We start from the raw sequence: 14,037 nt of genomic DNA, 5'->3' as shown, positions 1-14,037 counted from the left end.
CATTTTCTCCAAAACACAATATGAGGCAGGACACTTGTCCACATGATTAAGCATGTATTTAATGTATTTAATTTAGCAAAAATGACAAAAAAAAATTCTACCAAATTAGCAGTTACTGCCCTTTTGCTTGGTAGGGCAGTATGGCGATGAGTAAATAATTCTCCTCTACCCTCTGTTCTATTGGCAAATGTACAATCACTGGAGAACAAACTGGATGAGCTCCCTTGGAGACTATGCTATCAACGGGACCTGAAGAAGTGTAATATCCATGTTTCTCAAAACTGGACTGAACCAGAACGTGAATAATATTCTAGCTGTTTTTTCTATGTATAGGTAGGACAGAATGGTAGTGTTGGGTAAGCTCAAGGGGGGTAGTCTGTTAACAAAAGCTAGTGAACGATCTCTAATATTAAGGAAGTGTCAAGGTTCTGCTTGGTTTAGAATACCTCATGATAAGCTGTAGACTACACCCAACAAGCTGTATAGGGCCATAGGCAAACAAGAAAATGCTCATCTAGAGGCAGCACTCCTAGTGTCCAGTGATTTTAATTCCGGAAAAATTAAATCCATTTTAACAAATTTCTACCAGCATTTCACCTGTGCAACTAGAGACGAAAAAAACTCTAAACCACCTTTACTCCACACACAGAGACGCATACAAAGCCCTCCCTGCCCTCCATTTGAGACACCAATCCGGACACTAAGAAATCCCGCTACGACCTCAAACGAACCATCAAACAGGCAAAGCGTCAACACAGGACTAAGATCGAAGTCTACTTCACCGGCTCTAACGCTCGTTGGATGTGGCAGGGCTTGCCAACTATCACAGATTACAAAAGGTAAACCCAATTGTGAGCGTCCCAGTGACGCGAGCCTACCAGACGAGCTAAATGCCATCTATGCTCGCGTCGAGACAAGCAACACTGAACCATGCATCAGAGCAACTGTTGTTCCAGATGACTGTGTGAACACGCTCTCCGTGGCTGATGCAAGTAAGACCTTTAAACAGGTTAACATTCACAACGCTACAAGGTCAGATGGATTACCAAGGTGTGTACTCCGAGCTTGCGCTGACCAGCTGGCAAGTGTCTTTACTGACATTTTCAACCTCTCCTTTACCCAGTCTGAAATTCCTATATAAAGCAGACCACCATAGTCCCTGTGCTCTGGATCCTGGACTTCCTGACGGGACACCCCCAGGTCGTGAGGACAGGCAACAACAAATCCGACACATTAACCATCAACACGGGGGCCCCTTAGGGGTGCGTACTTAGTCCCCTCCAGTACTCCCTGTTCACTCACGACTGTGTGGCCGTGCACGACTCCAACACTCTTATTAAGTTTGCCAACGACACAATGGTGGTAGGCCTGATCACAGACAATGATGAGACAGCCTATAGGGAGGAGGGAGGTCAGAGACCTGGCAGTGTGGTGTCAGGACAACTACCTCTACCTCAACGTCAGCAAGACTGAGGTGATCGTGGACTACAGGAAATGAAGGACGAGCATGCCCCCATTCACGTCAACAGGGCTGTAGTGGAGCAGGTCAAGGGCTTCAAGTTCCACAGTGTCCACATCACTAAGGATTAGAGGTCGACTGATTATGAATTTTCAACGCCGATACCGATACCAATTATTGGAGGACTAAAAGTGCAATATGTAATGTAAGAAAGCTAAAGTTTAAGTTCCTTGCTCAGAACATGAGAACATATGAAAGCTGGTGGTTCCTTTTAACATGAGTCTTCAATATTCCCAGGTAAGAAGTTTTAGGTTGTAGTTATTATAGGAATTATAGGACTATTTCCCTCTATACCATTTGTATTTCATTAACCTTTGACTATTGGATGTTCTTATAGGCACTTTAGTATTGCCAGTGTAACAGTATAGCTTCCGTCCCTCTCCTCGCTCCATCCTGGGCTCGAACCAGGAACACAACGACAACTGCCACCCTCGAAACAACGACAACAACCACTCCAAGGCTCAGAGCGAGTGACGTTTGAAATGACATTAGCGCACGCTAACTAGCTAGCCACTTCACTTCGGTTACACCAGCCTCAACTCTCAGGAGTTGATAGGCTTGAAGTCATAAACAGCGCAATGCTTGACGCACACCGAAGAGCTGCTGGCAAAACACACGAAAGTGCTGTTTGAATGAATGTTTACGCGCCTGCTTCTGCCTACCACCGCTCAGTCAGATACTTAGTCAGATACTCAGTCAGATTATATGCAACGCAGGACACGCTAGATAACATCTAGTAATAACATCAACCATGTGCAGTTAACTAGTGATTATGATTGATTGTTTTTTATGAGATAAGTTTAATGCTAGCTAGCAACTTACCTTTACTTACTGCATTCGCATAACAGGCAGTCTCCTGCAACAAGAGGCAGGTCGTTATTGCGTTGGACTTGTTAACTGTAAGGTTGCAAGAGGTTGCAAGATTGGTTCCCTCGAGCTGACAAGGTGAAAATCTGTCGTTCTGCCCCTGAACGAGGCAGTTAACCCACCGTTCCTAGGCCGTCATTGAAAATAAGAATGTGTTCTTAACTGACTTGCCTAGTTAAATAAATATTAAATTAAAGGTGTAAAAAAAAGGCTAAATCCCCAAATACCGATTTCCGATTGTTATGAAAACGGCCCTAATTAATCGGCCATTCTGATTAATTGGTCGACCTCTATTAAGGATCTATCATGGTCCAAACACACCAACACAGTCATGAAGAGGACACAACAAGTACTCTTCCCCCTCAGGAAACAAAAAGTTCTACAGCTGCACCATTGAGAGCATCTTGACTGGTTGCAAGCTTGGTACGCCAACTGCTTGATTGATTCGGTACTGGTACCCCGGGTATATAGCCAATTTATCATTACTCATTGTGTATTTATTCCTTGTGTTATTATCTTTTTATTTTCTCTCTGCATTGATGTGAAGGGACCATAAGTGGGGGGGACAACAACTGTGCGAAGAAAGACCAGACATCATGCCATACAGTTCCGTAGCCTCCCTCGAGCCATTCTCGTCTTTCCTTGTAAATGCAGATGACAGTGGAGCTCGGCAGAAAACTCGGCAGAGCTCTGTGTTTGGGGATTACGACAAATTGGCTCCGTTTCTCCTTGACCTCTTCTCCTCAACACACACAACCAGCAACTACTTAAAGAATATAAATAGATACATTAAAGTTCCTCCAGTAAGTCTTGCCGTTCCAAACCACTTAGACCTGGGGCCTTTTAATCAGCACATATAGCGTCTGGCATAAACTCACTCCTACATTTCCCTGCCACCTCTGCACGCATCATCGTGGCAATGTATGTTTCCCTCCCACGTCAGCAAAACAGTCTTGAGAGCATGAATTAGCACATGAATAGGAAATACATTGAGGTACTTAACATGGTCTTGATTTCAAAATCAGCAACGCAAACATTCAAAAGCTGGTGAAGTGTAAATATGTGTAATTCAAAATCAGCAATGCAAACATTCAAAAGTGTGTAACGTGTAAATATGTGTAATTGCTTTGCATCAGCAGTCGCCTGAATGCATCTCCGCCCCAGCAACCCTAAAAACAGTTTGTAGGCATCCAAGATCCCCAAGTCGGGTTGAGAATCCAATCCCCCAAAATGGTGGTTCTTCAAAAATGGCATAAAAAACAACAAATATTTGATGTCTAGATCTGATTCCATTGCTCAGGTGATTTGGACTACTCTTTTGAAGTTGTGACGCATCAACAAAAAACCCACCCTGTGCCATATAATGTCATGAGAGACACAACCACCAAAACAGAACACATTGAATTGAGGATAGACAAGGCACAAGCCTGATCCCTTTTCCATTTTAGCATGTCTATCACTCCAGTGTTTAACGGCTATATTGTAATTACTTCGCCACCATGACCGATTTATTGCCTTTACCTCCCTTATCTTACCTCATTTGCACACACTGTATAGTTTTCTTCTACTGTATTATTGACTGTATGTTTGTTTATTCCATGTGTAACTCTGTGTTGTTGTATGTGTCGAACTGCTTTGCTTTATATTGGCCAGGTCGCAGTTGTAAATGAGAACTTGTTCTCAACTTGCCTACCTGGTTAAATAAAGGTGAAATAAATCAAATAAAAAAAATGTCTGGCTGTGGCCCCAAGTCAATCAGTTGCAGATAAAGAAAAACCTTACTTGGGGGTTCAATAGGAATGTTTATGCACTATTCTAAAGACAGGTGCAATTTCTTGTGAACACCTTAGAAGGACAGCTTCTAACACCTCAACGTGTAAACATTCTGAGAGGATCCAGAGTATGGCCCCCTTATCTGCAATTTATTACATTTGGGTCTGTGAGTGTGTGTACCTTTGAGCAAGGGAGCTAATTCCAGTAACCCCCCCCCCCCCTCCATCTCAAAAACATGAGTGAATATACAATGATTAAAAGACACGTTCCCTGGAACAACAAAATACACAGATTGTTAATAACCTTTCTTCCAGACTATTAGATAATCCCTGTACCTACAGTGCCTTCAGAAAGTGTTCATACCCCTTGACTTATTCCACATTTTGTTGTTTTACAGCCTGAATACAAAATAGATTTTAAAAAAAGTTTTTAACCACACACACACACACACACAAAGTGAAAACATGTTTTTTTTAAATCAAAAATTAAGTACAGAAATACCTTTTTTACATAAGTATTCACACCCTAGAGTAATTTGGATTTGCCACAAACAACACACACAAAAGTGAATTGCTTTGCAACATTTTGTACATTGTTACTTTAGTGCCTTGTTGCAAACAGGATGAATGTTTTGGAATATTTTATTTAAGCTTCCTTCATTTCACTCTGTCAATTAGGTTAGTATTGTGGAGTAGCTATGATGAATGATGAAATCCCTGAGTGGTTTCCTTCCTCTCCGGCAACTGAGTTAGGAAGGATGCCTGTATCATTGTAGTGAGGGAGTGTATTGATACACTATCCAAAGTGTCATTAATGACTTCACCATGCTCAAAGGGAAATTCAAGGTCAGCTTTTTTTAATTTGACCCATCTACCAATAGGTGCCCTTCTTCGCGAGGAATTGGAAAACCTCCCTGGTGTTTGTGGTTGAATTTGATTGAGGGACCTTACAGATAATTGTATGTGTGGGGTACAGAGATGAGACAGTCATTCAAAAATAATGTAATTGCAGAGTCTATGCAACTTATGTCACTTGTTAAGCAATTTTGTACTCCTGAACTTATTTAGGCTTGCCATAACAAAGGGGTTGAATACTGAGTGACTCAAGGAATGTCAGCTTTTCATTGTTTATTCATTTGTACAAAATTTGAAAAACATTCCATTTTGAAATTATGGGGTATTTTGTGTAGGCCAGTGACAAAACATCTCAATTGAATCCATTAAAAAAATTCAGGCTGTAACACACCGAACTGTGAAAAAAGTCAAAGGGTGTGAATACTGTGAAGGCACTGTATCTACAGTATTTTCAATAATGCAGTTCGACGTAGGTTTCTCTTTAAAAAAATTAATACATTTCAGGACCCCATTAGGTATAAAAAAAATGTGTCCTTTACTACTACAGCCCATAGAAATACATTAAATAAAACATTCATAAATGGCAAAAAATACATTTAAAAAATATGTATAATAAGGTTTTAAGTGTCTGTACTATATGGAAATGTATGTATTTTTTTACAACTTTTTGATGGTACACAACTACTTGCTTACTTCCATTCGTTTGTATGGGTTACCTTAAGACCGGTCACCTGTGGGGGTCTTAGAGCAACACCATCGTGTTCGTGAGAGTCTCCCCTTTCCATAAAGTGGTCATAATAGTTTGTAGGCCAAACTTTTCGGACTCTACGGATGTTTTCAATGTAAAACTGATTTTCGGGATGTTTCATGGTCTGAAACACCACTGTAGCTCGACCAACTTCTACCGCAGAAGTGTAAGGCCGACAGGCAGATGCGGTGGATTGAGACAAAGCCCAAGCTTGAATTGATGAATTTTGATGGGGATTTTTTTAATTATGTAACTTAGATTGACGCACGAGTAGGTCAATACTCTTTTAACCCTCATGTTGTATTAATTTCATGTTAATTAATTCTGTGTTCGCGGTCCAAAATGACCGCCCCATTATAGCTGATTATAAATCCATAATAATGCATATATTATCACCTAATGTTGTGTTAGATCTTTGTATCAACTTAAGTTCTTGAGAACATTACAAGTTTTGAACTTCTATTTGCCATTTATTGTCTGTAGGCCTCATTGACCTGAGCTCATACAACTCATTTTTGAGTAGAAAAAACATAATGTATCGATTATTTTGACTATAACAAATAATCAGATGAAACATATTGTGCTATTTATCACAGACTACTTTGTGTCAAAGTTTAACAAAGACTCTCTCCTCCTCACCAGTGTCATGATCAAAGATATGATCAAGAGCCTCACATACAGTACATTGTTTGGTCATTGTGCTGCCACAGAATGAACTGTGAGCAAGGCCTCAAAAAAGCTTTATATACCAGAGCAGTGAGAACATTTCTATATATTATTGAAACAATAATATATTGTTTGTGATAATGCCAACAGCTGTGGTTCCCGTGGGGGAAAGATTCTATTGGGGAAAGGTTCCCTCAGGGGTTTCCATGGAAGCCAAAAAGGGGAGTGAGGTGTGTGTGTGTGCTCAAACACACATGCATGTGGGGGTCTGGTAGAGGAAGTGTGTATCATCTGATGAATGGGCATGTGCCTGAACTCAATTTTATACACTAATTGTAGTTTCACCCAAAAATTCTAATGACCGGTCATTTTTGACCGGGAACACCACAGGCGTACAAAAGTTAAATAAAACACCCAACATTTTCTGAAAATCATCAAAATGTATTTTGTGTGTTCAGATGCCCTGCGTGGACAATCAGATTAAATTAACTACACTTTTCAGAGAGAAAATCTTGTAAAATCGGTCCAATTCGACCGAAACACAGCAGGAGGGTTAAGGGGTCACGCTGAAAACCTGGTAGAGCACCGCTCTTTTTAAAGGAACATTCAGCTAACTGATGGCCACCTGTGGTTAATCTTTAAGTAGCACCAGCCACAGAGCTGTATACTGATGCTTTGGTGTTGACTAGAGGCCCTATGGAGAAAGGGTTATTCTCCTGATTTGCCCGTTACACAACTTTTGCCTTTTTGCACAAAGATTCTGCCATCTAGCAGTTTTAAATGCAGATTTCAAGTTAATTTAGCCTCTTGTGCCAAACTGACAAGAAATACATGTATAGTAAAGACACTTCTATAGTCCATGCTTTCTTCAATGGATATTGACATTGTGTCAAATAGCCTGGAGGAAAACACAGCTTCTTTAGTCCATGCTTTATTCCATGGATATTGGCATCGTGTCAAATAGCCCGAGGCAAAAATAGTTATATTAGCTCTGAAAGGTATTTAGCGCTAGAGGCAAAAAAAATTAGCGCTTGACAACGTCAGTGGTCTGGGGAGTTGTTGATTAGGATTGACAGAGTTGAATCGCCCTAAAATGTTAATGATCTCATCATTATCTGATCAAGCCTGTATACTATCTACGGACCAATCCGTTGACGGTCGGTCAGTAAGTCGAGGATCACAAAACAAAGCCCAAATGCTTATTCGATATAATAGCCATGAAATACTCAACATCATTCTCATGAACTGCTAAAACAGACAATAACAAGGGTTGGCAGACGATAAGGTTGAATATTTTTTTTTTACATAGTGTGTACAGTCGTGGCCAAAAGTTTCGAGAATGACACAAATATGAATTTCCACAAAGTTTGCTGCTTCAGTGTCCTTAGATATTTTTGTCAGATGTTACTATGGAATACTGAAGTATAATTACAAACATTTCATAAGTGTCTAAGGCATTTATTGACAATTACATGAAGTTGATGTAAAGAGTCAATATTTGCAGTGTTGACCCTTCAAGACCTCTGCAATCCGCCCTGGCATGCTGTCAATTAACTTCTGGGCCACATCCTGACTGATGGAAGCCAATTCTTGCATAATCAATGCTTGGAGTTTGTCAGAATTTGTAGGTTTTTGTTTGTCCACCCGCCTCTTGAGGATTGACCACATGTTCTCAATGGGATTAAGGTCTGGGGAGTTTCCTGGCAATGGACCCAAAATATCGATGTTTCGTTCCCCGAGCCACTTAGTTATCACTTTTGCCTTATGGCAAGGTGCTCCATGATGCTGGAAAATGCATTGTTCGTCAAAAACTGTTCCTGGATGGTTGGGAGAAGTTGCTCTCGGAGGATGTGTTGGAACCATTCTTTATTCATGGCTGTGTTCTTAGGCAAAATTGTGAGTGAGCCCACTCCCTTGGCTGAGAAGCAACCCCACACATGGATGGTCTCATGATGCTTTACTGTTGGCATGACACAGGACTGATGTTAGTGCTCACCTTGTCTTCTCCGGACAAGCTTTTTTTCCGGATGCCCCAAACAATCGGAAAGGGGATTCATCAGAGAAAATGACTTTACCCCAGTCCTCAACAGTCCAATCCCTGTACCTTTTGCAGAATATCAGGTCTGTCCCTGATATTTTCTCTGGAGAGAATTGGCTTCTTTGCTGCCCTTCTTGACACCAGGCCATCCTCCAAAAGTCTTCGCCTCACTGTGCGTGCAGATGCACTCACACCTGCCTGCTGCCATTCCTGAGCAAGCTCTGTACTGGTGGTGCCCCGATCCCGCAGCTGAATCAACTTTAGGAGACGTTCCTGGCGCTTGCTGGACTTTCTTGGGCGCCCTGAAGCCTTCTTCACAGCAATTGAACCGCTCTTCTTGAAGTTCTTGATGATCCGATAAATGGTTGATTTCGGTGCAATCTTACTGGCAGCAATATCCTTGCCTGTGAAGCCCTTTTTGTGCAAAGCAATGATGACGGCAGCAAACTGAAACTTAATATTTGTGTCATTCTCAAAACCTTTGGCCACGACTGTACACATTACGGTAAATATGTGTTGTTTTGTAGGTGTGGGCTTCAAAGCGCACATACAGTAGGCAGGGCAAACCTGTTTTGGTGATTTCTGGTATATCAAAACAAATAAATCACAGCACATTTTTGGACTCATTCAGCAGTTTTTACCTGATTAAGTACAATACTTTTTGAAATTAAGTTGAAAGTTCCATTTATATTCCTAAAATTGTAGTTAAAAATTATGCTTTCACTTTTAAAAAGTTTTAAAGTGTCCAAATCAATAACCAATATGCAGAAACTGTGTAATATATTGAAAATCCAAACAATATGTACCATCTACACATATATCTGCAACACTATCAATCATATTACTTGTGGAAATAAGTAGAAATAAAATCACTCTTCAATTGAAACTACAATTCAAAAACCACATGGAAACTGGATATTTTTGGGGGGCATTTTGATATGGGGGGTCACCAAAACAGAAAGAGAAAAGCAACACTTATTTGTCAATCCTGTCAATTATCACGTTGATATGAATTGCGAGAAAGGGGGGAAATGAGGTTGCACATCCTGTTAAAACTAAACACAGCACAAAAAAACACAGAATCTGGGAATAATGTGTACATCACTGGTTAGAGGACATTTTGAAGTGTTGCATTTTGAATGAAGTGGCTCGTCAATGCGGTAAGTGTAACTTAACACTTTTGCCAATCACTTCCATGGATAGCACACTGAAATCAATAGAACAGGGAGCAAACGTTTGGGGTGTAGCGCTGTTTAAACTAACACTATGCAAAGGCCACACGGAAACATGAAATAACCTATACACGGTTGGTTGGATGGTTATTTGTAGAAGGCTCCTATCTATATTTTGGAATGGCGGATGTTGATTTCGGGAGGCTGACATCACGGAAAAGGGAACAAATTATTTTTTACACCATAGGATATCATCAGTGACAAAGGTTGGCTGCTATTTAAGTGATAGTTTGACTTTCAAATCCATATATTGGTGTGTGGCCAGCAACTGCTTTATATAGAGACCGCCCTGAAATATCTGTTCAATTTGAGAAAGAAAATGATAGCTGTGTCAAAATCAACAGTACAAAACCAAAAGATATTGATCCGTTTTATGTAACTGATCTTTTGTCATCGAGTTGACTATAAACTTTTATACTAACATCACCAATCTGAGGTAAAAAGGATGCAATTCCGCCCAATCCGATGTGGTCAAAACGTCAGCTTGTGTAATGTACACAATGTCCACATCATGGAAAGTAGCGTCATATACATTAAGTAGATATTGCATAATAATTCAATATCTTAATTTAGGATGATAGTAAATTAAGCAAACTCAATAATCACATATATTTCTCTCTAATTTAACCATTTAGAGATTTCAAAAACATTCCTAAGCACCCTAGACTAGAGCATCCATAGGGTCAGTGCAGCAGGCTGAACATTTGGCATCCCTACAGGACGTACAGTATATACACATTTTTTTATATTACCTGCTGCAAGCTGGAGTAGAGGCTTCAATCAGGTGGTAAATAATTTCATTAATTCTGTCTGTCCTGTTAAGAGGGAATATGCACTAAAAATGTCATTGCCACCATGGCATGCACGTGCAGCAGTGCCAGTGACCTGTGTCATTGTGTTTCTGTGACCTTTCTGTTCAAGTGTACCAGTGCTCTCTCAATCAAGCCACTATTCTGCCTGCCCGGTTACTATGGCAACAGTACAGATATTTCCACAGCTTTAGCCAGAACGATTTACTGTGGCTAAAAGCAAAGAAATGAAAGGTAGAGAAATGGATGATGGAGACTGGGGGAAATAGAGAGAAGGGGAAGTGGTGGAGGGAGGAAGTGACTGCAGTAGGTAGGTGGTGTGTGCAGTGCACTTCTAGAGGAAGCGGGGGGGGGGGGGGGCAAACTCCCATAAAAAGGTTGTTGAGTAACGAGGACGTCGCTACCGCTGAGACCCCCGCCATTACTTCCCTCCCACAACGTGACTTTTCCTCTCCGTTCCTCTTTGATCTGCCTTTTAATTAGAGTTGACTATTTACAAATGTAAATACACACGCAGTTGCCTGATAGGAGCACAATAAATTAAAGCACACAGCGATCAGAAAACAACAATGATGACAGATGATCCATGAGGTTTGAGAAAACAAACTATTCATGTTGAAAAACCACATAACAAGACCAAGACTATGATGACTATGGTAATGTCCCAAATGACACCCCATTCCCTATATAGTGCACTACTTTTGACCTGGGTTCTGGTCAAAAGTAGTGCACTATAAAGGAATATTGTGTCATTTGGGATGAAGAAAATGACAACTATGTCTCTCTGATCAATTATTCCAAAAGTGAGCGAAGTAAGTCTGTTCTGTTTAACAAGCACATCCTAATCCCCACACAGTAGCAAGCATCCCTCTCTGAAGTAGACATCTAACAGTTTTATCAACTTATGAAGATATGTTTTGTTAATAACACAGGGGGTTAGCCAAATAGCCAACTACTCCTACTGTCTGAGTCATGGGCTGGCAGTTTCACTCTGTTGGCAGTTGTCATCACACTCTAAAGTAATTCAAAGCACAATTCTGAATAAACTATTTTCACTGTGCATTTTGTTCAAATGGAGGGGTCCAAGTGTAATCTGGTGTAACTAATGATGTACATGTGCAGTAAAGAAAGGACCTTTTTCATTTCGACAGTGAGGACGAACCCGATAGGCTAGTAATTAATTTTGCCAAAAATTAAAAGGGGGAGAAACTAAACAGAGTGAACAATTCTTTGATCTTTGGAGAGGTGCTGTGCAGATTTCCAGAGGCATTTGAGTGAGAGCTAGGACACTAAACATCTGAGTTGCCAGACTCAAATTATTCGGATTGAAAGGAATTTGTTTATCTGTTTGTTCCGTCATATGCAATGCGTATTGTTCTCTTTAAAAAACATAGCGTAGTTAACAACGCTGAAGACCAAGAGCCTGACAGAAGAAAGCGATGAGATAAACTACAGAACAAACATACAACTAACATACAAACACTAGGAAAGATGTCTTCACAATATTACTCCATATATGCAATAGCCTTGCAGGAAATATGGTGGAACTGCAGAGACACCACTGGAGCTTTCTGGAATTCATGATGAGGATGTGCACTGACGTCGTCCTCGGCCTATCGAAAAACCCTAGCCCCAGAGAACACCTAGCCCATACCCCCATAGGCACCTGTGTAGATTTGAGAAGGCTAGTTAGGTGTAAGCAACATTGCACCAAAGAACATCCAATATAACAGTCTTCAAACTCTCCCTCTACATCACAACCGAACCCTCGGAATAACCTTCATTTGCACCTACACCGGTATTCTACATCATACAATTTTTCCCTTTTATGGCACACAGCAGTATTTAAATCTAATTGCCATCAAAGGAGCTGGGAAGAAAAATACATTTCAAGCTTCTAGAGAACATACAGACTGGCCTTGCATCTCAGCCTGCTCTGTTCTCCTCTGTTCCGCCTTAATGCTCCGGTGCTTAGCAATGACACCTTCATCAATCAAATTGCCCCAGGATCTGCTGATTAGGAAAAATACAGTATCGCCAAGGTGCAATGCCGTTGATGGGGCTCAAATCAGACCATTATCCACTTCATTAGAACATACGGCCGGAGAATCCTCATTATGAAGTTCACAGCAAAGTTCTGGGTCGTATTCATTAGGCACCAAATGGAAGAAAACAGACTGAAATGGAGAGGGACTGCCTGGCCTTGTCCAATAAAAAATTCTCATTTTGGGATTTAAATATTTCAACATGTGTGCCCTAATGAATACAATCCTGGAATGGAGTTTCTTGTGCATGCACATGGGGGTATTCAAGGTAAAGAAGTCTCAGAGATAGTACTTCATATGAATAATTGATTAGACTGAGAATGAACACCACATGATGGATGCTTTCCATACTGCAAGTTGCACAAGTTAGGTAGAATCTACTGTAAGTTGTAAAGACCACCAACTAATGGAAACACAGACAACAATGGATGACTTAGTGAAGTGCATTCCCAGACTTGTGTTGTTCTACCTAGTCCCTTTATTTATATAGATTTATTTTTACAGCCCTTCCACAGTGAGAGAGAAAGTAGACTAATTTGTCTTTCTATGGGGTAATAACAGGTTCTCATTCAGAGGGGTATGAAGGCCACCAAATACACCAGAGAGGGAGATGTCCACACACAGAAAGAGGGATAGAGATAGGAGAGAGAGAGAGACACACACACACATCAGACAAAAGCTATTTTGACAACACCCGCCCAGACAGTTTCTAGATTCTAAGGCTTCGGCTTACCTTGGATGAGGATGTGCACTGACGTCGTCCTCGGTCTCCTGCTCGTCTGCACCGCACAGATGTATGGGCCCTCGTCGGTCATGTCCACGTCCTCAATCTTTATGGTGAACTCCTCCTGATTGAGTGTAACAAGACTCACCCTGGGATCCACCGACCACTTGTCCTCGCCGGCGTAAAGTATACTCGACCGGTTGAGCCAGGCCGTGTGTGTGACGATGTCCCCCTGTGGGCACCTGGAGGACAGGAAAGAAAAAAACATTGCCAAATCAAACACAGCAGGTGAGAGACCACAGCAGGCCCCATTTGCGATTTCACAGCCTTCCCTCAATGGCATACAGTGCCTTGAAAAAGTATTTGCCTCCTTTCTGATTTTCTCTATTTTTGCATATTTCTGATACTGAATGTTATCAGATCTTCAACCAAAACCTAATATTAGATAACAGGAACCTGCATTTACAAATAACGAAACAAATGAATACTTATTTTACAATTGGCCCAGCATCGTCCGGGTTTGGCCGGGGTAGGCTGTCATTGTAAATAATAATTTGTTTTTAACTGACTTCTCTAGTTAATTAAATAAAAAAGACAATTTATTTATTTAATTAACAAAGTTATGCAACAACTAATTCCCCAGTGTTTAAAAGTATTGCCCCCTTACATTCAATAACTTTGTGCCACATTTAGCTGCAATGACTGGAACCAAATGCTTCCTGTAGTTGTTGATCGGTCTCTCACATCGCTGTGGAGGAATTT

General features: G+C 40.9%; 1 protein-coding gene across 8 annotated transcripts in view; it reads right to left on the bottom strand.

The window, feature by feature from the left end:
• Window positions 1-14,037, bottom strand: part of LOC139418146 (neurotrimin) — a 414,965-nt gene that overhangs the window by 49,386 nt on the left and 351,542 nt on the right. For all 8 annotated transcript variants that reach the window (XM_071167372.1, XM_071167371.1, XM_071167369.1 and 5 more), the window contains one exon: window positions 13,285-13,517. In XM_071167372.1, the coding sequence (XP_071023473.1) occupies window positions 13,285-13,517 (233 nt within the window). The remainder of the gene's footprint in view (window positions 1-13,284; window positions 13,518-14,037) is intronic.

Source organism: Oncorhynchus clarkii, chromosome 10 (assembly GCF_045791955.1).
Source record: "Oncorhynchus clarkii lewisi isolate Uvic-CL-2024 chromosome 10, UVic_Ocla_1.0, whole genome shotgun sequence".
NCBI lineage: Eukaryota > Metazoa > Chordata > Actinopteri > Salmoniformes > Salmonidae > Oncorhynchus > Oncorhynchus clarkii.
Note: the sequence above shows the minus strand (reverse complement) of the source record. Positions and strands in the feature narration are given on the sequence as shown.